Source organism: Diorhabda carinulata, chromosome 6 (genome assembly GCF_026250575.1).
Source record: "Diorhabda carinulata isolate Delta chromosome 6, icDioCari1.1, whole genome shotgun sequence".
In the NCBI taxonomy this organism is placed as follows: Eukaryota; Metazoa; Arthropoda; class Insecta; order Coleoptera; family Chrysomelidae; genus Diorhabda; species Diorhabda carinulata.
This window is the reverse complement of record NC_079465.1, coordinates 21,387,066-21,413,871: the sequence shown is the minus strand read 5'-3', so window position 1 is coordinate 21,413,871 and position 26,806 is coordinate 21,387,066. Positions and strand designations below refer to the sequence as shown.

The 26,806-nt window shown below is 34.0% G+C and overlaps 1 protein-coding gene across 1 annotated transcript; it reads left to right on the top strand.

Annotated features, from left to right (window-relative positions):
• The first annotated feature begins 1,862 nt into the window (after positions 1-1,862).
• On the top strand, positions 1,863-23,936 carry LOC130895695 (pickpocket protein 28-like). The gene is made up of 9 exons (XM_057803166.1): positions 1,863-2,009; positions 4,250-4,486; positions 6,436-6,541; positions 10,434-10,582; positions 12,521-12,725; positions 16,882-16,935; positions 19,308-19,524; positions 21,988-22,267; positions 23,645-23,936. The coding sequence occupies exons 1-9, from the start codon at positions 1,882-1,884 to the stop codon at positions 23,868-23,870; spliced, it is 1,602 nt and encodes a 533-aa protein (XP_057659149.1). The 5' UTR covers positions 1,863-1,881; the 3' UTR covers positions 23,871-23,936.
• Positions 23,937-26,806: the final 2,870 nt, after the last annotated feature.

Below are 26,806 nucleotides of genomic sequence, written 5' to 3'. Positions count from 1 at the left end.
GATCCTGGGTGCTGTTGGTGCATGTACGAGGACGAAACCGCAGACCACGTCACCTGTGAGTGCCCTGCACTTGGGCAAACCTCACAGCTTCCCTAATGACATCAAAGGATTTAAGCCAAATCGCCTGATCGACTCTCAGAGGACACTGCCATCTAAGATGCCATTTCCACACCAAAGGCATCACGGACGATCCTGGGTGCCGTAGGTGCATGTAAAGGACGAAACCGCAGACCACGTCATCTGTGAGTGCCCTGCACTTGGGCAAGCCTCACAGCTTTCCCAATGACATCAAAGGATTCAAGCCAAAGCGCCTAATCGACTTCTTAGAGAACATCGGCCTGTGGTAACGTCAAGTGGGGCACGACGGGCCTATCTGAAGGCAGCTGTAAGAATTTTACAAATTCAAAGACGTCAATGCTGATGATTTTTATATGAAACTTTTATTTTAGAAACGTTGAGACAGGGAAAATTATAATCGCACCATGATTTGAAGGTGATTGAGAGGTATACCTCTGAAACAATAGTGCTGCAAACATGATGATGGACACAATCGAAAGACTTAGAAAAATCACAAAAAGTTTTACTATTTACCACTATTTAACTGGAGTAGTGTCTGTCGCTGATGGGAATGAAATTTTTAAACTCCGACGTTATAAATATACAATAACTCTAATAATGTGATATCTGTCGCTTTCTATACTTTCAAAGTAGTACAATGTACCTTCATCTTGTTGGCACGCTTCCGATCCAGTCCAATTTAGCTCACTTATACCAACAATATCAATTTTCCAACGTTTCATCTCTTGGATAAAATTACTGAGTTTTCCTGCTGCATTGAGAAAATTCACATTCAACATTCAATGAACTAATTTGATGGGTTTTAATGTGATAACGACCGAGGAAGCCCCACAGTCTGGTTTTACATTTCCTCCCCTGTCGTATCTGATGGTCGCCTGTAACTTTCTGAGTGTAAGTCCTTACAGAAGTTATTCTTCAATGAGCTCATATCAGCTACTGCTTTGTATGATGCTAGTTTTTGGTCCACCCTGTATATTTCATTTTTCCGGTACCACCCATATCTGTGAGGCGTTCTTCTATCCTCCACTTTGGGAGACGTTCGATGATTCCACACGAGCGTACGTATGAACATATAATTCATGCATATAATGTAACTGAAAAAATCTTTTTTTTTTGCCACGGACCCGTGTTATTTATCATAACATTTATGAGAACCAATCCCTTTGAAAAAAACAACACGTGAATCCCAAAACTCCGAATGTACAACCAAAACTTAATTATCTTAAAATATAAGACCCAACCTTATAAATTGAGTTTCATGTTTTCATTAAATTATTTATACTAATTATAAAAAACTTACAACCCGTCAATTTTGGTTTTTAAGGGCTTGTTATGTGACAACAACTGAACTGATCCACCTCATTTAACAGTCTATTTATTATGCCCTTCCCTTCATGGGTACGTGTGGTGCGATTCAATTCGAGCGAATATTCAAACTACAAAAGAGCTGTTAGATATTGCTGGAACTTGGACTAAAAAACTAAAAAAAATTAATTCCTTCTTCCTTATTCATCTTTGACTCCGTTTTCCTAATTCGTAAGCAAGTTTTTGCACAATCATTTGCCAATTGAAATCAAATCGATATCATCTTTTTTATAGTTTTTCCAAGCTTTTATCTAGAAATTATAACAATAAAATTCCTCTAGTTTGTCACCCTATAAAAGGTTAATAATTAGTAATAACATTATGGAATCTCTAGAGATATTTCGATCTGATAAAAGTTGATTAAATAACAGAGCAGTGAAATTCGGAAAAACAACAATATTGCTAATCACGAAGCTCGCAGTTACGAAATAACTTCAAATGGATGACGTTAAAGTGGAACGTCGACCTTTTTTTAAAAGTGTAAGAAACTATTTCAGAGAATATTGCAATTGTTCAAGTATACATGGTTTCAGATATTTCGGAGAGAAACGAACACATTTCGAACGGTGAGTTATAAGTTTATATGTAAGAAAACTTTGTTTAAAGTTGTTTCAAGAAAGCTTCGTGTACGAAAAGCTTTTATTTCTTATATTTTAGTTCAATGTTTATAATACATTTCTTCATATTTTTGGCGGTTGTTTAACTATTAAATCAATCTAGTATTCAATTTTCAAATAGTCAGGTCAACAAGTTAGAGAAAGAGAAAAAAATATTTTTTCAAAAATCAACTGTTGTTTATAACTCAATATTATCTAAACGAAGGCAAGTAAAACAAGGATTCTTTAGAAAAAGAAAGATAAAAGCCCACCAGACCGGTCCATAGGTTAGAAAATGGTCTTATGGACCAAACGACGTATTTTATTCCAAATCTTCTACACGTTTCTAAGGACCTTATTTAAATGTATCTTACAGTTTGGTTGGACCCTCCTGGGTCCTTGAAACATCCCCCTTTACCTGATCCTTTTTTTATGATCCTCAACTCCATGACAAATATATCTTTATATTTATAAAACATTACAATATATTGTGGTCTAAAACTTAATTCGTACGTTTTTTTTCTTCAAAATTTGAACGTTCCCTATAAATTAGTTTGGTTTCTAGCAGCTTTTCTGCTAGCTCCAAACTTGTATGATAATTATCTGCCACAATTGATCTCCCTTGGCTAAGAAGATTTTCCACCAGTCTTATCACAACATTTATTGGTACAGACTCTTCTTTGTATTGATGTACGAGGTCTGGCTATTAAATAACAAGACTGCGCGCTATGGGGACAATTCTCTATCTCGTGCGCGTATTTTTGAGTGGTGTAAGCGCTTTGGTGAGGGCCGAGAGAGCACTGAAGATGACCAGCGCCCAGGTCGCCCCGTGATTGTTTCAACTCCGGGAACAGCGACCAAAATCAACCAAATTGTACGTGGAGATCGTCGAATGATTGCTGAGGTTGCTGTAAACGTCGATAAAGGAATGGTTAGAAAAATTTTACACGAGGAATAACACATCTGACTCCTGACCAAAAGGTTTAGCGTCCACGGATCTGCTCAGATTTCCTTCAAAGGTTACAAAAAGATCTGCTTTTGAAAGGACCCAATAATTTGAGTCGATGAAAATGGTAAAACAAAAATTGCAGAACTTCTGAAGGCTTTCACCAACGAAGATGGTAGTCATAAGCTGATTTAATTTGCCTTCTGACCAAAAGCTCTCGCGTTAACGTATCTGTTCAGATTTCCTTGGAAAATTAGAAAAAGATCTACTTTGAAAGGTACCCAATTTGAGTCGATGGAAACGGTAGAACAAAAATTGGAGAACTCCTAAAGGCGCTTACCAAAGAAGACTTTCAGCACTGCTTCGATCAATGGAAAAAACGTATGGAAAGGTGTGTGGCGAGGTTTTTCCATACTGCAATGAAAGAAAAATAAATGGATTTTGAATTTATGGGAAAAACTGGATGATTAATGAAAAAACCGCATGAAAAGGGTAGAAATTCTAATGATGGTAGTCATGAGCAAATTTCAGAGGATCTTAAATTGCTAGACGCCCAATAAGCAAATTGTTGCAAAGAGTATGCTCTGAAATCTGGAAGATCAGGAATAAGCAATAATGCAAACTTGGATATTATTACAACAAAATGTTAGTTGATTGTAAAATACAAAAAATGCACTCACACAAAGTCCACTTGTTCATTAACTCTTAGGAGATGATCGAGTCAGACGTTTGTACAATCTTCATGAGGCATTGTGTTGAAATTCCAAAAGAGATGACATTTTGTTTGACTGGTATAGTAAATCGACACAATTTTGAAACCAATCTGGGAACACGAATCAGTTTAAACAAAAACTTTTTTGAATAGTCAAAACATCGAATTGATGCGTCATCCACCGTACAATCCTTGTTTAGCACTCAATGATTTTTTCTTATTCTAGAAGATCGAAAATAAATTGCCAGTTTAACATTTTTCTACACCTGAAGAAGCAATTGATGCGTTCAAATTACAAGATTTGGGCATACCTCAATCGGAATAGGAAAAATGTTTCATTTGTTTATCTCTAAACTTAAGTAGCATCCCTCGTATAATAAGTCAACATAGCTTTTGACCATAGTACTAAATACTCTTCAGATACTCCTGTGGTACGACGTCAATCGTACCAAATTGACATGTAACAATTCACGGTTGATTGAGAATATAATTTTCGATGTTTATTGAAATAATTCCATTAAAAACATCATATTTTGATGATATTTTTTCCAGTGTTTGGTGGTTTGTCGTATTCAGTATCACCCTAGCGGCTTGCACTATTTCCATTCGAGAAGTTTATAAAAAATGGTTAAGAAGTCCGGTAATCGTAAGTTTTGCCACAAAAGGCACCTCGATTCACTCAATACCATTTCCCAGCGTGACCATTTGTCCTGAAACGAAATCAGCTCAATCGCTATACAGTCATACAGGGGTAGTTAGAAGAAATGGTCAAAATCTCACCGAAAAAGAGTAAGTTTATCCATTCCACGATTATATATATTACGTTTCAATTGTGTACGAGGTGTGGCAAATAATAAAACTGATAATTTTTTTAATATACCCCCTACAATGCTAATAATTCATTCGGTGGAGACATAAATTTCTTTCTTTCACAACTTTATCGAAATCTCATTCCTTATAATATAAGATCCAGTAAATAAGTTGAAAGTTTTAATAATCAGAAAATGAATCTGGATTAATAGACAATGTCAAATGTGTATCAACTTAGCACACATTTCTTGCATGCAAAAACTTGTCGTACAGCTTTATCAATCTCATACGAAAGCCGTTTTTTTTTTCAACCTCCAACATAATCACCGAAGACATTTGTCATACCTGTGGACAAGCTTTTCAATACCCTCTTCAAAGATAGTTGCCTCCAATGTAGCCTAACCGTTCCGTACCAATAGAGTAAAAAACCGACAGTATCCGATGTCCTTCAGCTTTTAGAAAACGAATCACACTCGCCGGGAGCATCTAAAATGGCGGACATGTTTAAGTGGTTGTAGCACAACGCCGACTGACACCTGAATGTCAACAATGGTGGAGTGAGCGATGCGTGAGCTTCGCAGTCGTCTACAGCGCTTTCTTCTGCCCGCGTAGTGTCTGCACGGAGCGATTGGAGGTTGAAAAAAAAACATTTTTTATTCTTCAGTATAGTTTCCTTTGTTAAGACTTTTTCTAGTGATACTTCAATATTTTTAACATCCGCGTTTGATGAAAATCTCTTCAGCAAGTAAAACTTCAAGGTTAGGAAGTGTGATTTGTGGATTTTACACATGCGATCACAGAAGTATGAGAAGTTGCATTATACCAAGAATATCCCAAAACACAGTCGCAATAACTTTTTAGGCCCCTGAAACCGTTTTCGCCTCTTACAGAGCAGATTCACCCTTTGCAAGCCTTTGATTGTTTTTTCCATTTCAGGTGTGTAGTGGTTGAATCAGAATTGATCTACAGTTGTGAATCCAAATTATTTTGCTTTTGCGACATTAAGGCCCGATGTATCATTTAGTGAACTCATCTGATGATATCGATGGTTGTCGCATTTTTTGGTCGCTTTTTCATTATCAAGAATGACTCTCAAGTGCTGACATCTTCAGGTTGAGGTCGGAAACTTTTCAGACCTAGACAGCAATCTTTTTTGTGGTTCTGAAAACAATTGAGATGATTAAAAACAAGTGCACGTGATAAAAATTGACAGATTTAAACTTAATCAAGGCATTATTAGCTTTTTGGAGTTTCACGTAAAATTTCACAACAATCCTGATTTGTTCGTAGTTAGGAAAAATTATCAGCAGTATTCTTGATTTTATTAACCATACCTTAAATACTACTACTTCTTGAAAATAACAAAAACATTGAAATAAAAAAAGTGAACAGGGAAAAGTTGTGATATGCTATAATTCACACGTTTTTAAAGATCAAAGTTAACCCAATGAAAATTTGGTGTTTCAAAAAATTATTATCGTTTATCTGAAAAAGTACGAATTGATATTAATAATGTATATCCTAACCGAAATTCCATACAAGATTTACTGTCAGTAAATAGTGAAAAAGTTTAACGAAACTAGTTTAGTGGAAGATTTATCCAAATCAGGGTGCAGAAAAACTGCATCAACTGAAAACAAAACTCTAGATATTTGTGTCCTGTTAGGAGACGATCCATACTAGACAAATATCCAGGGAACGTGAAGAGTTTGCAGACCTAATGATGGAAAAATGTTACATTCAAAACGATCCTAATTTTTTAAGTAATGTTATGTTTTGCGATGAGACCCCTTTGTAGATTGTAGATACTGGTCACGTAACAATCCTCGTTGAATGCGTTAATCCCACACCCAATATCCCGAAAAACTGAATGTTTGGGCTGGAATAATAATTATTTTATACTTTCATACTAATATTCATAATTTCAGGAAAAAGATTCTGGATTACATGGGACTAATTTGTGATGAAAATACTAATATAAAATATTCAGACACCAAGTTTTTTACTACTGATTTTTACGAAACAATCGAAGAAGTGAGTAAATATCAAATAATAATATTGACAACTCAACAATACACTGGTAGACAAGCAAGAAATTTATTTTTAAAATAAAAGAAAAAATATTTATTAAGCACTAACACGTACCAGTTTTCAATAACTTCTTCTGACGAATCTTGCAATATTTTTGGAGAATTTATGGTGGTATCGCAAGCCAGGACATTTTGCGAAAATGTGAAAAAAGCCTATTTCTAATATTTTGGTACTTTAATTGGAGACCAAGACGAGCAGTGGGCCCCCTCGCGAGCTGTGTTAATTTTATCATGTCATTGGTGCAGTGGATGAATGGGAAGAAAAAAAGCATGCCTTAGAGCATGAAAGGCATTTGTTAGTGAAGTTAAGGGATTTTTGGGCAACAATATGAATCCAAACTACCAACAGTTAGTTGATTAACTTCTAGACGCCTACAAATTCCTTAGTGCTCTAATGTTATTGAAAATTCATTTCCTCTATTCCCATCTGACATTTTTTCCCGAAAATTTTGGAGCTGTTAGTGATGAACAGGTTGAAAGATTCCACCAAGATATAGAACAATGGAAATTCGATATTAAGGACGATGGTATTCGGCCATGATGGGTGATTACTATTGATTTTAAAAAATAGAAAGTGCAACCCCTCATAAAGTTATTTTTTGGCATGATTATTGGATATTAACTATAAATATTGTCAATATATACGAATTAAAAAAAGTGAAATTATTTTTTTAATAAATACTAAATATTTTACCAATTAATATGGTCCTATAAATGTAACTTGAAAACCTTACATGTTACAATTATCTTTTTCATATTTTCTATTTGTATATATTTTATCACAATATTCATTCTTGTGTTACCACAAAAAAATTTTTTTTGTCGACCAGTGAATCTATTTAATTACACTAGGCAACACAAATTTACTAATTTGTTCCTTGTGGGAAAAATTATGTGCATCATGTTTATATAAAAAAATAAATAAGAAAGATGGAAGAGAATTTTATAAACGTCACATTTCTGTGAAAAATAAATTTATTGTTTTCAAAAATCTCAAGTATTTATGGAACTGAAACAACAGAAAATAAAGAAAATGAATAATAGTCAATAAAGTCAATAGAGAAGAGCATTAACCACAATCTGATGATTGTTTTGTGATAATAACGTTGGATTAAACTTCAAACGTCCTGTTAAAAATGTTTCAATTTTCATAAATTTCGAGATGTGATGTCAATACTTGTTCTAGAAGAATCTAAACCATCGAAATCGAATTTTAAACGTCACTAGTGTCAAATAGTAGCTCGTCAATATATTCAAATAACTTCCAAATAAAAAAGAAGGCGATAAACACAATCAAGATCAAAATGAGCTATAGAAAATGAATAAAACGAAGAATAAATCAATAGAGAAAAGCATTAACAACAATATGATGACTTTTTTATGATGATAACGTTAGATTAAACTTCAAAGCCAGTCCTGTCCAATTTAATATGTTTCAATTTTTATGTTTCGAGATGTTATGTCAATACTTGTTCTGGAAGAATCTAAACCATCGAAATCGAATTTTAAACGTCACTAGTGTCAAATAGTAGCTCGTCAATAGATTCAAATAACTTCCAAACGAAAAAGAAGACGATAAACATAATCAAGATCGAAAATTAGCAACATAAAATGAAGAAAGAGAAGAATAAGAGAATAGAGAAAAGCATTAACCACAATCTGATGATTTTATTGTGATAATAACGTTGGATTAAACTCCAAAGCCGGTCCTGTCCTGTTTAATATTCACAGCTTTTTCTTTGTGCAAATCCAAATCTTTTGTGAGATCATCAAGCTGTTGTAAATTCTATTTGAATTTCTTCGTTTTCAGAACTGCTTGAGCTTTCTTCAACACCATAAATTGGAGAAGGCAGATAAGCTTCTTCCAAATGAAGGATTATTTTTATTACAGATGATACCTCCGCATATTTTAAACAAAAGGTATTGCTGAATATTGTCCATTGAATCAATCGGTCAAATTTGTGTGACATGAGATAATAATTGATGATGAATCTGAGTTACTTACAGATTTTAACGAGAAAGTGAAAATTTGGTAAAATTTTGTAAAAAAAATCTTGAAATGGTTCGAATAACCAGTGTTGCCTAGTTTCATCTTTTATAAGTCTATGGTTTTATAATTAGTAGGTTTATATACAGTGTGTCCACGTAAGCTGGCGGCATATGGGAAACTTTTTTATTATTAATTTTACGTTAAAAAGTTATTCTTTATAAAAAGTTCTGCATGGTCCAAAACCTAAAATTCAATCATTGGATGTTAAATTTTTTCAGTCGTATACGAGGTTTGTCAATTTTTGACTCTAGAGTAAAGTAACTGTCTTTTTGACAATATCGAAAACTGTGATTAAGAAAAGATGTTTAGAATTAAAAATAGCTTTCAAATATCCAACATTGTTTATTCACATTAAAAAAATATTTTTTTCTACATTTTCTCTGCGATTACGTTGGAAATTTAAGTTTGCACATTAATGCATAATTAATATAGGATGCACTGGCATTTTTTGAAACTATTAATTAAGGTAGACTTTGCGAACTGTCTAAATATCGAACATTCGGAAAAACGTCAAAAATGGTATTTCAAAAAGTGCCACGGTATAAACACTTTTCTTAGGCAATCTAACAGTGTTTTTCATAGTTTTTAGAGATCCGTATTGTACAGTTTTATGTTTGACAGACGTATTTGTTTATGAAAAGTTAGACATGCCACCAACATTAAGTCTGGAAGAGAAAATTGAGATTGTGCTAATAGTAGATAAAAATATTCACAATGAAACTGTTAGAAAAAAGAAAAATATTTAATAAATTTAAGACTTATGGAGATATACATAATAAATTTAGCAAAAATTTTCATTGCCAATGGATATAAATTAAAGTAAAGTTTCAAAGATTCTGAATAAATAAAAATATCACCCTTACAAATCTCAAAAATTAGTAGATAACCCATTTATGTGAAGGTGTATTATTTTTACGGATGAAGCAACATTCTGTCGTTGGTAGAGTGATACAAATCCATATTTTATGTTGAAAATTGGGGACCAATATTCGTTCAAAACAAACGTGTGGTGCGGAATGTATAAAAATCAAATAATTGGACCTTTTCTTATCCGAGAAACCTTGAATGCTGATTGTTATTTGTGCTTTTTGAACAATAAAATTTTTTCTTGACAACCTTTCTTTACTTGAATGTCAGCAGATATGGTTCCAGCAGGATGGTGCCCCATGTCACAGCAGATTAGATGTACGTACATTGAAAATATTTTCAGTGGAAGGAATTTTCATCGTTTTTCGTAAATTCCTTGGCCTTCGTCGTCTCCAGATTTAATCCCACTCGATTTTTTCTTGTAGGGTTACTTAAAGCAAAAAGTTTACCTTCAAAAGTCATTTCAAGATGTTGACCATTTAGAGAGAATAATTGCAGAAGCGGGTCGTAACATAACTCCCCATATGGTTAGTAATGTCTCAAGAGATTTTTGTAATAGAACTGTTACATGTATAAATAGAAATGCAGGATATGTGGTGGCATTAGTAAATTGATTTTTTCAATGTAAATAAACAATGTTGAATATTTGGAAGCTATTTTTAATTCTAAATTTCTTTTCTTCATAACAATTTCTATATTGTCAAAAAGGAAGGTACTTTACTCTAGAGCAAAAATCACATTTTTCGACAAACCTCGTATATGAGTGAAAAAATTTAACATCTGATGTTTGAATTTTAGGTTTTGGACCATGCAGAACTTTTTATAAAGACTAACTTTTTTCGTAAAATTAATAATAAAAAAGTTTCCCATATGCCGCCAACTTACGTATGTGAATAATTCGTATTTTAAATGTTTATAGATCAATAGAGGAACTAATCCATTTTTAAAATGTTTCCACATGGGAAACATCGAGAATTGCTCGGAAATATTCAAGCCCATTATCACAGATGAAGGTTTATGTTATTCCTTCAATATGCTGGATAGAAGCGAAATTTTTAGAGATAACGTGTAAGTATTCTAAATATAATGAACCTGCTTTTGAAATTAAAGTCAAAATATATCACACATAATTATTTAGTTCAAATTCACCTCTTTTTGTGTATATTCGAGGATCGCTACTTAAGTTTTGAGATATGGCAACACTGATATGAATATTTCAAATCTGACATTACCATCATGAAGTTTGACACTTTTAATGGTGAACCTAATCTAACCTAACCTAACAAAGGAAGAAGTTAAAACATTTATTAGGGACGCCCCAGGCCAAAGATTATTTACTGGTGAAAGTTATCGCGTCAATTGACATCGCCTGAGGTTGTCGAAAGGAAGAAATTTATAATTTAGAAGTAGACGATGTAGAGGATACTGGTTTTCAGTTAGTTGTTCGTATTAATCACAAAAAACATGTTCGACGGGTTTTTACTGTAATCAACAGCAATGCGGTGCAATATTTGGATGCGTTCAAAAAATTCCTAAATCTTGAGCATCTAGAAAAGTACACTGGATATTGCTTCGTCAACGCTGTGGCTGATATCGATATTATCAGTGACTGAAAAATATGTGGAAGAATCCGTTGAGAGCAACAAGAAAATAGCAAGAATTATACAAGGGGGTGGAACTTTTGTAGAAGCGTTATACCAAAACCACAAATCTTCCAACGTTATTGAAAATTAAGAAGTATATCCAGTAATTACTACAAGTGCCATTTTCCGGACTCAAATTAGTACTGTAAAATCGACTTGCTCGAATGGGTTTTCCAAAATGCTCGTTTCGGTTAAAATAATTTCACTTTTCTGAAACTTCCGGTTATGCCGGAAGTGAACCCAAACTTCGTTATTTTAAACAAAATGCTATAGTTTTTATTGAATTTTTGGAGTCTACGAAAAATTTAAATATAACTTTATATGTATATGCCTAGAGTCCACCATTTTTTAATTATTTCACATTTACGAAATTTTTGGACACATGTAGCCCTCCAATAAAAAAATTATATTTCTAAGTTTAAGTGAGTCGGGTCTAATATTTTTGGGATTTGAACAAATAACACTAACAACTTTAAAAATCTGTAAAAACCTTGACAAAAATTTATACAGGGTGTTCAGAAAATGGTGCCGGATTTCGCTATCTAAAAACTTCGAAAACTTAATTTTTTCAAATGGCAACCCCCCTTTTTCTCTTCACCATTGGATTCTACGCTTTAAATTAAGGGGACTTCGTCAGTAAATTCATATATCACAAATTAACGGTTCTTGTAGAAACTTGAAAAAACTGAAATCTTTATGGTTTTTAATTGTCGATTGTCTGGAGCTAACAAAAGTTTTTTGAAGTTTCTTCAAAAACCGTTAATTTGAGATATATAAATTAACTATCGAAGTCTCCTTAATTTAAAGCGTGGAATCCAATGGTAAAGAGAAAAATGGGGGTTTTTAGTTAGTGAAATTCGGCACCATTTTCTGAACACCCTAAAATAAATTTTTGTCAACATTTTCAGATATTTTGAAAGCTGTAAGTGTTATTTATCCAAATCACAAAAATATTAGACCTGACTCGCCTAAACTTAGAAATGTAACTTTTTTAGTGGAGGGCGCATGTGTCCAAAAATTTCGAAAATAGAAATAATTAAAAAATTGTGGACTTCAGGCATATGATGCATCATATAAAGTTATATTGAAATTTTGCATAAGTTTTAAAAATTTAATAAAAACCATAGCATTCCGTTTAAAATAACAAAGTTTGGGTCCACTTCCAGTATAAGTTTAAAAAAACTAAAATTATTTTAGTTGAAACGAGCATTTCAAAAACCCATGCAAGCAAATTTTCAGTACTAGTTGCAATACTTTCCCATAAACATATCGATTCAGCTCATCGTTACGGGCCCTGTACATCGTACCTCGTTAATTTAAATATAAAAATATTCTTTAAACAAATTTTTATTCACATTTTCAGATTCATTTTTTCTGATTATTATAAAGTGGATGAATTAACTCATTACAATTGGTCTATATCTGGTGGTTACAACGAATCTGCTAGTTTATATCCTTACCCAAGAAGAGCCCTTTTGGCTGGTGCACAAAATTCTCTAACTGTTCTGCTGAAAACGAATAAAAAAAATTTGGACTACAGTTGCAAAACCTCTGTCCAAGGATATAGGGTGAGTATATAGATTTATCACTTTTAATGCAGGATTTACAAGCCTTCAATCAGTAAAATTGGATCCAACCTACCCAATTTCCCAAAAATGATTAATATTTTTTCAAATAAAATTAGAATTTTATTTGTGATGTTCCCTTTTTGGTTCATTTAAGCCCGTGATTCCCAAAGTAGTCCTGGAAGACCACCAGAGGTTCACAGGAGACTCGACGAGGGTCTACGTGACAAAAAACGGGAAACACCAATCGTAAGCGAAGATCCATGAAAATTTATTTAGTTTTGTTAGTGAATAACTGAAATTTTAGCTTAGATAATATTTTAAAAATCTCTGTTGATTGTTAAAACTTACATATTCCATATTTAGTACAAAACGTCGAGACATGCTGTTGCCGTGCCGGCCGGATTCAGTCCATCGATCTTTTATTACTTTGTGATCTCTCCAATATCGTTGTCTCGATAGTAAATTGTACTATATCCTGAATTTTTGAAGCTTCTCTTCTATTTTTGCTTTTTATTCGATCTCTCAGACTCGCTTCCTCAATAGTTCTCAATGTTTTTATTTTTGCTACACCTCATCATGTTTTTCGAGTTTCATTTATATAGGTATAGGTCTTCTGGTCTCGACTCCCAAGTATATATGAGGATGTAGCAGAGAAAACTCTCAAGGACCAGGAAGGAAGGAATTGAACAGTCTATAAAAGACAGAGGTATCCAGGAATACGAGTGGATAGATAGAGAAGACTCCAGCTGTATAATATATTCTTTCCAAAATTCTTTTCTTTTATTTCGGTCTGATAAATTCCTCCGTCCGAATAATTGGTATGTAATTCCAACAAAAATAGTAGATTATCGTCAAATAACAAATGACGTCCACTATATCTACTAGATAATATTTTAAAAATCTCTGTTGATTGTTAAAACTTACATATTCCATATTTAGTACAAAACGTCGAGACATGCTGTTGCCGCGCCGGCCGCCATCTCGTCCACAACCCTTGTTCGGACGTGCAAATTAATACCATTTGTGGTGTATATGCTTGAAATCTTCGAAATACCCCCATGGTACGAAATCCATTCGATAAAATCAGTAGCTGAAAGTGATATTTAAAACAGGGGTTCAAAAATTTTGGCTGCAGGTAGAAATGCCCGAAAAGTATCGTGCAAAAAAGTTATTAACAACAGAAGGAGCAGATTTAATATCATAAAACAGGAAGATTTGCGATTATTCCTCATAAAACTCGAGCCAAATTTTGGTAATTTACTATCAATCCATCAAGTACATTTCCCTCATTTGTAATTACCCATCATTGTAGAAGTAACAAGTTATAAGTATTTAATTTTGATTATATTATCGTATCTGTACATATTGTACTCAACATTTTTTTTATACATATATACATATTTTAAAATTGAAGCTCGTTTCAAAGTGGGTATTGGAAAACTATATATGGCACATCCCGGCCCAATTAATAGTAAAAATATGAATAATTATTTTTAATGTGTAATACACTATAATATTTGTTTTTACCACTCCTAATGGAAAGTCTTCTGAATGGAATTTGTGTGAATTGATTGGTTCTTATGCTGTGAGTTACTGTCGATTTCAAGGAAATTAAAGTTGGATTGAGGCACAAATCATAAAAATTTTTTCATGGGTCGCTACGAAAAAATAATTGATATCTATATTTTCTGGTACGGAGAATCGATTTTTGGGGGTTGCGAGTTCGGCGCCATGGTCAGTTTTTTGTAATTAAAAATTTAATGGTATAAACGGTCATAATTTATTATCTACAATGATTACGGGGTTTCTGATTGAATAATCTAGTTGCAAATCTTCTAACAAATATTTCCGTTTTTAAATTTTGAAAAAATATTAATTAAAATCAAAGTTATAGGCAAAATAGTGTGAAAAAATGCACTGATTTCTCTTTTAAATGGCCATTATCGTACCTGTACGTATTGTACTCAATATTTTTTATGTAGAATTTAAGCTCATTTCAAAGTGGTTATTGGACAACTATATGTGGCACATCCCCGCCCAATTAATAGTAAAAATATGAATAATTATTCATATTTTTACTTTAGAGAAGTAGATATCCAGCTTTCGTATATTCTTTTTGGAGAAGATGGTTTTTCCATCTTTTGCTCATTCAGTCCATCGATCTTTTATTACTTTGTGATCTCTCCAATATCGTTGTCTCGATAGTAAATTGTACTATATCCTGAATTTTTGAAGCTTCTCTTCTATTTTTGCTTTTTATTCGATCTCTCAGACTCGCTTCCTCAATAGTTCTCAATGTTTTTATTTTTGCTACACCTCATCATGTTTTTCGAGTTTCATTTATATAGGTATAGGTCTTCTGGTCTCGACTCCCAAGTATATATGAGGATGTAGCAGAGAAAACTCTCAAGGACCAGGAAGGAAGGAATTGAACAGTCTATAAAAGACAGAGGTATCCAGGAATACGAGTGGATAGATAGAGAAGACTCCAGCTGTATAATATATTCTTTCCAAAATTCTTTTCTTTTATTTCGGTCTGATAAATTCCTCCGTCCGAATAATTGGTATGTAATTCCAACAAAAATAGTAGATTATCGTCAAATAAGAAAACAAATGACGTCCACTATATTATAACCTAACATAATTGACATCTTCATATGGTTCTTCTTTCAAAACTTGACGATCCAAAGTCAGTTTTTTACAATAAACACTACAATAAACACAGTTGGTATCGCTGCAAAATCAATATGGAAACTCTCGAAGAAAAATTAATAAACTTGGAAAGAAGAAAAAAGTATTCTAAATGAATGACAGGTTAGAGTCTTGCTTATCAAAAGTAAATTCGAGATTTTCTTTTGATGATTTATAAGACTTCGTTCATATTTATAAAAAATGATTATATCTTACTAAAATTAAAGACTTATTGCATTATTTTGATGATAAAATTAGAATATAAAAATTTATATGTGAAACACCTATATTCTGATTCTGAAGTAAAAACCTCCTCATCCATGTCAATTCGCACACCAAACAGGCAAATCCACTGGTATAATTGACAACTGGAATTCAGAACGCTCTGACCAACAACGTGGTATGTGTCTTCTTAGATATAGAAGGCGCCTTTCACAATGCTCCAGACACGAGACTGTTGAAAGAGTATTGGGCACAACTATTACCTACTAGAACAGCGGGAAATAATTACTGTTAACAGGGGATGTCCAAAAGAGGAAAAGCCCTTGATGGTGTGCAGAAACTTTACAGGAAGGAATTCGAGCTGTAATCCAAATATCCTACGGTGGATTGTTAGACCAATCATCACATATGGGGCACTAGTTTTGGATACTAGAACTAGAACTCTCAAAATTACAAAGATTGGCTTCAATATATACAACCAGGGCCATAGAATCATGCCCAACAGCTACATTAGAAATGATTCTAAATCTCTTACTTCTTTACATAGTACTGGAAAGCGCGGTAGAGATGGAATCGCCAAAGAAACACCGTCTCTAACTAATGATCAAACCTGGAATTTTCCACCTCAATACTAAGATGTAGAAGAAAGCTTGGGCAACATACCAATCAGGGGCTGGATTAGGTAAATATTCTTCTGGAAAACTATAACCAGAAAAAATCACCTGAATGTATCAACCTAAGTAAGGACAAACTACGAGTACTAACAGGAGTCCTATATGGGTACTATCGCCTCAACAAACACCTGAAGATGCTAGATAGGAGCATTCTCTTGAAGTGTTAAACACTAAGAAACTCCAGAGCACTACACCTGGACGCGTTTGAAATAGAAGACGAAGATCTTTCGCAATTAAAGTCATCTCACATTATGGACTTTCTAAAAGGAGTGGACTTAACAGATCTGCTGTAAACACTGGGTTCCCCAGTATATCAGCAAGAAAGGGGGACCCAATAGACCCTTTGGATCGCAGTGTTCATGATACCCCAATATTTAATTACATACATACATGTGAAGAACCGGCTCGAAGAAGTTCCAAGAACAAATCTAAATGGGCAATGATAACAAAAAATATAATTTAATTCACTTGTCATGTTAATTTTTAGTTTTATCATATTTTTTTCACAAAAATCGAGAAATGTATACCATATTGCCAAAAGGAGAGATAACATTTGATTTTCATTCCAGGTATCTCTACACATACCTTCAAGAGTGCCACGACCGAGTCAGGAATATTTTAGGGTAATTATATTGGCTGAGTGGATTGTCAAATACTCCTGGGACATTCTGAGAATTTGTTCGAAATATTTCACTGTTAGCCCCACTACAAACGATGACTCAATCTGTATATATTTTCGATTGCAACACCCTGCAACAAAATATTTTATTAGTCCCGATGGGTTTTGTTATATTTATGGTAATGGTACAATATAAAAACAGAGAAATGATATTAACGGGTTACTAAAGAACCTGGATTTTGCCTATTTCAACTTAATTCTTGGAGATTATTACAGCATTCCCTTGGCAATACGAACTGTGCTATATGGGCCAGATCTACCGATTGCATCTCCACCTCACAGTTTTATCGATTCGCCAGCTAAATCTGAGAGTAAAACCAATTTATCAGACGAAGGAACCATATCTGTTTAATCAAGCAGAATCAAATGATTTGGTTAGAGTTTTGAACCTATCTAAAGCTCTAGGATCAAAGCCGGAATCAATGATATCGTTATAGAGAACCAGATTCATTACCTTTCTTTTAAGGAAAAATTCAATGTTGTTGTGTTGTAATATTTCTGATCTAATGAAATATTTTGGAAACGTTTGAGTGGATATTTTTTTTATTCTTCTCAAAGAAGTTAAAAAGGAGTTCTTCCACATAATGGTAAGAGATACGCTTTCCTTTCCAGTTACCCATTCCATTCACTTGAAGGAAACATATGAAACTGTAGGAACCCCTTTGGGCAACACTAAATATGCGCAGCACCAATGGTTTGTTTGTGGCGATTTCAAAATGATATGCTTTCTGCTAAATCAATAGCTGAATTATATGAAAATGACAAGCTTCTTATATATTTTTTTTCATATAATTGCAAATTTACGAAATACTCGAAAAAATAAAAAGTAACAAGTAAATTATATGGTTTCTTGCTAAATGACTTGAAGCGGGCTCCATCCCCTGATGGGTCTCCGTAGATCACTCTATTAGGTCTTCCGGCCAGCGTTTGAGGTCTTCTGGCCACCGTCTGAGATCTTCTGGCCAACGTCTGAGATCTTCTGGCCAGCCTTTGAGGTCTTCAGGCCAGCGTCTGAGGTCTTCTGGGTAGCGTCTGTGGTCTTCTGGCCAGCGTCTGAGATCTTCTGGCCAGCCTCTGAGGTCTTCTGGTCAGCCTCTGAGGTCTTCTAGTCTGCGTCTGATGCCTTTTGGTCAGCGTCTTTTAAATCTTCTCTGTTCCATTGGGTCGGTGTAAATCTTGAATATTAATGGATTTTGGTTAGGTTAGGTTAGGTTTTTGTTTCTTATCGCTGATGTCTGAATAACTTCATTGATGATTGGAATATGGAGGTCTGTGTGTAATGTGTAGTTGCTTATAAACCACAGAGCACTAACTATTATACGAAGTATTTTAGATTGATAAGTTTGCAGAATCTTGGTGTTCGATGGTTCACTGCAACCCCATAGCTTATACCATATGTCCATATTGGTTTTAGGATGATTCTGTACATAAATATCTTATTTTCCAATGTTAACTGCGATCGTCTGCCGATTAGCCAGTTCATATTTTGGGTTGTGTTTTTGAGGGCTTCCAAGTTAATTATTGGTCCAACATTTAGGAGGTCTTATAGTTTATCTGAAGACATTATTGCAGTATCATCTGTGGAAGTTGGAATATCAGCAGTTTACTTAAGGTACAGATAAGGGTCAAGGATACTTCCTGGAGAACACCTGATTTTATGGGTTGATAATTGGATAAGGACGTTTGGACTTGTATATATCTATTACTTAGGTAAGATTTAAGTAAAAGGAATGTATGATGGGGTGCCATACTTTGTCAAAAGCCTGTTGGATGTCTAAAAATATTGAAGCATATGATTCCTCCTGTTCTTGTACTTGCTTGATATAGTTCACTAATCTATAACACTGTTGTATTGTCGAGTGTTGTTCTCTGAGTCCAAATTGATGTGTTGGAAACAATTCTTGTTCAGGTATAATTTCGTAGTTGGCCTGATGAGCTGAGTTCATGGTGAGGCTCCTGCCTTCGCTAACATACTTCCAGTGATGGTTAGTAAGATGGCCTTCCTTGGAAGATGTTTCAATACTTTCCCGGTGATGAGATCATATCTTGGAGTTTTGTATACAAAAATTAAAATACCTAGTACAAAAACCTAGTAAGAGCCATATTACGTTATTATAAGAATCTTGGATGTAATCTAACCTAACCTAATGGATTATAGTGAATGGTTCCACAAAGGTATAAATGAAATGGTACCAATATAGGTGGAATGTATGACTACTGCTGGAATCTGTGCTGGAAAATTTGATAGTTCTGAACTGCGCGCCGTGCAAAAATCTCAAATTTTCTGTTCTAGTAATGTAATATTCCAAATTACAGGTTCCTCTAGATGAAGTTGTATTAGCTGCAATTCAACCAGATATGATAAATACCGATGAATCTGTAAAGTTATATAACGCAAATAGAAGAGAATGCTTCTTCGAATATGAGAAACAATTGAAATATTTCAAGCTATATACAAATCTTAATTGTCATTTGGAATGTCTTACCAACTATACCCTACACTATTGCGGATGCGTCGACTTTTTCATGCCGAGTAAGTTTCTACAAAATTTTCGAATCGTTTCATTGTTATTTAGTATTTGGTATGTCGGACTAAAAACCTACTCCACTCATTTCGACCTCTATTTCCTCCGCTACAATGCTTTTAGGTGGAGGAAAGATCTAGACCCTAAGGTTCTTGAAGCTCACAGCTGCTTTTTCTTCAGCTGCTTTTTCTTCAGCTGCCTTTTTACTAGCTACTCGATCCCTTCATCAACAGCGGAGTTTTTTTAAGCTCACAGCTGCTTCTTCTTCAGCTGTCTACTTTATTAGCTACTCGATCCCTTCCTCAATAGCGGAGTGTTTTGAAACTCACAGCTGCTCCTTCCTCAGCTATCTACTTTACTAGCTACTCGATCCCTTCCTCAACAGCGGAGTGTTTTGTAGCTCACACCTGCTTCTTCTTCAGCTGCCTGCTTCACTAGCTACTCGATGCATGGTGATCACTAACATCTATGGACTAAGCTTCTGCTTTAACACAGTTTCCCAAGTGCTACGGGATGACTCGCAAAAAAATGTATGCTCAGCACCTTTCTTATACACCGGCGCATGACGGACGTTCGGGAAACGATGATATCTTTTGCGTCATGGACTTACGTCCACTATGTTTTTTGTCTTCGTGATATTTGCTCCTGATTTTGCTACCAATGAAGTGGAGGATCTATGCAAACAGTGTTATATTGCTTTGGTTCTGGAAATTTGAGAAATTTGGCAACAAAATGAGGATGATGTCAGAAGTACCTGGCCCAACATCTTCTTTCAGCTCCATACCCTTCTCCCGGTGATGTTCGATAAGTTCGATAATCGTCAAGCTCCTCAAAATAGCCATTAACTGCTGCATCATCTCTTCATTGTAGAAAAATCTTTAACCACCGATACATTTTTCCAAGTCTGCGAACAGAAAATTATCCAAGTGGTGCATGAGGTGGCAATTCGAACTTTAATTTATTGATTTTGGCCATTGCAATAATAGATGTGTGAGCTGGTGCATTGTCTTGATGAAACAACACTTTCCGCTAAACCAAATGCGGCCATTTTTGCTTGATTTCTTCGCTCTAACGTTGCATGGTACTTATTATTGAAATTTTTTTCTTCTCAACATAATTAATGAAAATTATCCCATGGCCTTGACTGCAGATGGAACTGTTTTTACCTGCTTTGGAGCCGGTTCTTCCTTTTAAGTTCATCGTTTTGATCGTTATTTCGTTGTATGGACCCACGCTACATCCAAGATTGTGAAACGGTGTAAAAATTTGGTTTTATTTCTGTGAACCATCTCCAAACACTCGATAGAAACATCTTCACGACGCTGTTTTTGTTCCATTGTGAGCAAAAGTGACACCCATCTTGCGCACAGCTTGCTCAGTCCAAATTTGCAGTTAATATACAATGTACGGTACTTTTTGGAATGCTTACTATGTCTGCTAGCTCGCTTGATCATCTAGTACCGCTTTGTGGATTTTCTTCAACATTTCTGGACTCACTTGGCTGCTGGTCTTCGCAGATCCTAGGGTCTCTTCTAAACTTTGCTACCCAATAGTTTACTGTTGGTAACGAAGAAGGAATCTCACCCAGAGCAAAATCTAGTTCAGCTTTCATATAGTTGGACAGTGATCTTTTTCAAGCAACTACTGCCATCTCTACGGCAGGTCCATTACTTCTTGGACCATCGTTGTAAGTAGAGCTACATATTACTTATCCAAATCAGAAGATAACCATCCTTGTATATCTAAATCATAAACGACGGTTGCTGTTTAATAAAAATATCCATGCGTTCAAAACAGACGATTATTTGAAATGAAATACATTTTAAAATAGAAAAATCATCTCGTAAACTTAAGAAAAAAGATCGTTAAAGATAACTGAACCAATTATTTTATTTTTATTTCCTAAAATAATTCAACGTCCAATTCAGTTCCTATAAAATGGTTTACCTTGCATTTTAGGACAATCGGAATTCGATATTTATGTTAATGCACCCAATTTGCAGTATCAGCAGAAAAATAAAAACCTACAGGATGATTTATGTATACAAGGGTTGTCTGAAAAGGCTGCTTACCAAAAATTCAAGTTGAAAACCCCCAAATTAAAATCGAAAGAACCAATAGAATCCAGATCTACTCGAGTTCAAAGGCAAGATATCTAAGCCAAGTTTACAAGTTTTTCCAATAAGCGCTTAGCTTCATGAGTTCTTTTGTAAAGAAGCCATGCATTTGTCATTCTCAGGTCCAGTAAATGAGTAGGTTTTAGGCTAAACGGTGACAGATGTTAACCTTTGGCGCATGCGTATTTTTTTTATAGCAACGCAAGTATCTTTACTTAATATACGCACCTCGTGTTTTCCTGAATCTCACGACCTAGACGAAAGATTTTGGGTTCAGTTAAAAGTATCGATATCTCAAAATAATATTTAATGTTTTACTTCGAGTAATTTCTATTCACATCATCAAAATTTTAGGAGAAAACTCAACAAATATCTGCGGTACAGGTAGTTTGGAATGCATGAAAAATGCTAAAACGGAATATGTACTAGAAGATCTACGATATAAAATGAAAATGAATGCTACCAAACGACATATATCAGAGAATATTCGTGGAACGTCGTTAACGGACTGCAATTGCATGCCTTTGTGCTCTGATCTCTCTTACAACGTCGAAACGTCCCAAAGTTATTGGGACTGGAAGAAGACCTTTGAAGCAGATATCAAAAACCAATCTATAGTTAATCCAGCTGATGAGTAAGTATCCTCGATTTCATAATTTCACATTTTAAAAATTATCATCATGTTCAACAACAGTGATTTTGTTGCCTTCAATTGCAATAGAAATTTCTTCATCTTGTTTATGCTGCACTAAAGTTTGCTTATGTTCGGTTCTACCGGAAGTCGACTGTAACTTTGTTATTTTGGATAGAACACTCTGTATATCGCTACATTTTTAAAATCAACGTGAAATTTTAGTATACTTTTGTCTAGGAACTTTTTTCGAAAAATGCATACTTTTTGAGTTATCAATTTTTTACTTATACTTATAAATTAATTTTTTACGAGAATACCCTTGAAGATATGAAAATAGTTTCTATTAGGTTGCTTTTAACAAGGTCAGAGGTGTTTGAATCTATCTTGAAAAAGTTTCCATTTTATACAGGGTGTGTATAAAAAGTGTTCAAACTTAAACTCAAACATAAATATCAAATTTTGATTCAAAACTACAAGAATTAAGTTTTTTGCTAACTGATAGAATAAATATGTTTGCACTGTCGTTGCGTATGTCTTCATCTTGGCAATGGAAGATTCTGAACCTATTGGATTCAATGCCTGCACCTACTTCATCATTTTCGGGCACCACTAAGTTCGTGGTAGTGAAATTTCAGCATTTTCTCTTTGCTTTAGACTTAATAGTTGTTGATGAACCATAATTTGGAAGTCATTGCATCCTTGAGCATATCAATGGACAAATTACATTTTGTATTATGTTCCTTGTATGCTTCTAGTGTCCATTTTTTTGCTACACTTTCTATAAAGATCTTCGAAGGAGGCAATTTATAGTACTATCATGGAACTTATCGTTACAAGGCTTTGTAGGTTATTTAGATTTGTTACCAATTTTTTTCTATTTCTCTGGAAATCATATAAAAGCTGCATAGATTATAATAGATAGTTTATGTCATATAATCTTGCAGATTTTATATAATTCATCCACTAAATCTATTTGAATTTGCGTTAGGTTAAACATTTTCATATTCACATTTCTCAAAATGATCTATTTAGTACTTAAATGTGACTCTCTAGAATTCTGGCTTCTACTGTAGATTGCAACGTAATGTGATGCTGATAGATTTGATTTATGAATAGATTGAGGTTAAGGCAAAAGAATCAACGCCATAACTATCATGTTTCTCGAAAACTCTACACAATTATAAAACTTTAACAACAATTTTGAAGTTTTGATTCAAATATATCCCTGTAAGATATTTCCGAAGTAATAATGAAATATTTCAAAACTGGGAATAAAAGGTCGTAAAAAAATCTATTTGTCGTAAATATTTTATTTGAAAAATTTCTAAAGCTTTAAAATGAAAAACGCCGTAAAAAAATATTGAATATTCGTTTCAGGTTCTACATATCCAAGCTCATTCTATTCTTCAAATCCTCACAGTTTATTCCGTCTAAGAGGCATGAGTTGTACGGCCCTACGGACTTTTTGGCGAATTTCGGAGGATTACTTGGACTCTTTACTGGATTTTCGATCCTTTCCTTTATGGAAGCCATTTATTTTTTGACAGTCCGGTTATGTTGCAATTCAAGACTTTATGGGTATTGGGCAGGTCCAGAGAAGTGAAACGTTTGACTTTATATTGAAATTCCGTGTTTATCGATTCGAAATATCAATAAAGATCAAAATCTGTGCCTTTTTTTATTTATAACATTCCACTGTGATTTTTTGTAGTTAACATTTCTTGGAAATACACATTCCATCTTTCCAACAGTTTAGTCTTCACCTTTTTAATGTCTACTACCTTTTTAATGTCGACTTATTTGCTTTCTATGAAAATTAATTTCTCTCGCCCCGTTCCTCTATTCTCTCTAAATTCTTCTTGACAAAATTTTTCTATTTCCTCATTTACAAATCTTTAATTTCCTGTCTCTTCTTAGTTCAACATATTTTTTTTTGTTTCTTTTTCTTTGCTTTTCGTCCTGTCTTTTATCTTTATCGACACTCGTTTACAGCATTTTTTGTTCATTTTGCTTCCTTTTTTTCATTTCTTTCTTAAATCCGCTCTCTATTTTTGTTAACGTTTCTCCAATTTCTTCTGAAGATTTTGCTTTTATTGTTTCATTTTCTATCCATATTATTTTTAACAGCGCTGTCCATGAAAAAAATGTATAAAGTATATTGGACGACCATATTTCGTGGTATAGGCTAGTAGCTTTAAAAAACTTCAGAACTTTCTCAATCTCTACGAGTTCTTTGAGTGTTTCCGTGAAAGTAGGTTTCAGATTAAATCGCCGGTCTATGGTAGAGTATTTTCTGCACTCAATAAGAATTAGCTTGACAGACGCGCGTCTCTGTCTCTGAAGACGATAACTTATTTATCGAAACGCTCGTCAAACAGTGTAATTGTGAGTGTTGTGTAGTGGTGGTGAAAACAGTGTGCTCAGTACGTTTAATCCACATCTAAAATCATTGAAAATAGTCGAGATTCAATACCATTTATTGATCAAGATGATTGTTTCAAGTATAGTTTACTTCCAGTCTCTGAAGATGATAACTTGGTTATCGAAACGCGAGTCAGACAGTGTAATTGTGTCGGTGAACACAGTGTGTTCAGTACGTTCAATCCATATCTAAAATCATTAAAAATGGTCGAGATTCGATTCCATTTATTGACCAAGATGATTGTTTCAAGTATAGTTTACTTTAAGTCTCTGAAGACGATAACTTGGTTATCGAAACGCGCGTTAGACAGCGTAATGTGAGTGTTGGTGTAGTGGTAGTGTAAATAGTGTGTTCAGTATTTGGGGATGCTGTATAGTTAACCAGAGTGTGCGCCACACGTCAAAGGTAAGCAATAATCAGTATTAAGGATTAAGTCGAAGAATTATTTATGAAGAAATTTTACAAATACTTCCTTGAAAAGCACGTCAAGAGAATCATCTTTATTATAAATGGTAATGGAGGAGTGGATTATAGAAATATTTTCGCTCAAATGTGGTGAAAAAAGCAGACGAATTGGGGAGGTCCAAAAAAAGTTTTATAGTTGTTTATGGTGGAAAAAATTGTGAGATATTTTAGCAGTATATGAAAAGAGATGAGATTATCGCACTTTCAAGATGATATTTACATAACTTCTTCTCGATTTCTTGTTATTTTACATAATGCATAATTTATCTTCAAGATTTATATGAAATTTTGATAGATAAATTGTAATAATAAAATGAACACTGACAATATAACAACCACGACGAAAGTGTCAATATTTTAAAAGCCAGTAATCCATAAAGCCGACATCGTTTACTAGTTTATTGAAAACGTGAGAAAATTATTCTTATTATAACTTTACTTCTTGTCCGAATTACGAATGCTGCTACTTAAGTTTTGAGATATGGCAACACTGATACGAATATATCAAATCTGTCATTGTCATTATAAATTTTGACATTTTTAATCGTGAGCTTCGCGGAGGTCTTCCAAAATCGGAAGTTATGCCAAAAAACATCGATGTGCGTAAACTGATATTGCAAGATCATCATGTGACATACCATCAGATTGAGGCATACTTGGGTAATAGTTTCATTCGCATCAATTCGATATTTCATGAATATTTTGATGCTAAAAAGTTTGTTTCCGTTGGATACCGCATAACTTGACAATCGCTCAAAAAAAAGCAAATAGTCGACTGTTTCTTCGGAATAACTTGAAATCTCACCACCATTCTTTTAGAGCAACGTAGAACGGTCAATTCTGAATGATTTGTTCACCTGAAATGTTCGAAAAAATCGCATCATTCTCCATTATCCAATTATGAGTATTTCTCTATCTCAAAACTTAAATAGCAGCCCCGTATTATTTTTGAAACGTAAATATCATAACTTTGATTTGAAAACATGCCTATTTCATCAAAGATTGATTCAAAATACCTTCCGGCCTTGAGAGATTCTTCAAACTCGAAGAGAACTTCCGGGGTAGGAGTTCAAATATATGTAAGTTGTAGGAGTTTGCATTAGAGAAACTTCAATAGATTCCGTTAAATAAAGGTTTAAACTCACTATAACTTATGATATTTGAAGCGAATATAGTTGTAAATATCACCCGGTGTATTTGGTAGTATACGAGGTTTGTCCAAAACTTTGCCGACCTCTTGAAGATATCAGAACGTATTAAAATGATTTGCAATATATATATATATATATATATATATATATATATATATATATATATATATATATATATATATATATATATATATATAGGTATTAAACAAGAAATAACTTGACTGGAGCATTGGAGATCAGATAACACCCACTTGTCCATTTTAGGCTGTATGTTTTCGTCTCCACCCTATCTACTATCATCCCTAGATAGCAGCGCCACCTATGGCTATTACAAACTTAAAACTCGCTCTATAGAACTTGGTCTCAATCTTAAAACCAGTATATAGTAACACCGTGGAATTAAAACAAGTTAATCTTCGATTTTACTACCATGAATTAGCTGAAACTATTGATATTTATGGATCTCGGTAGCCATTTAATAGATTCCTTATACCTTCAGAT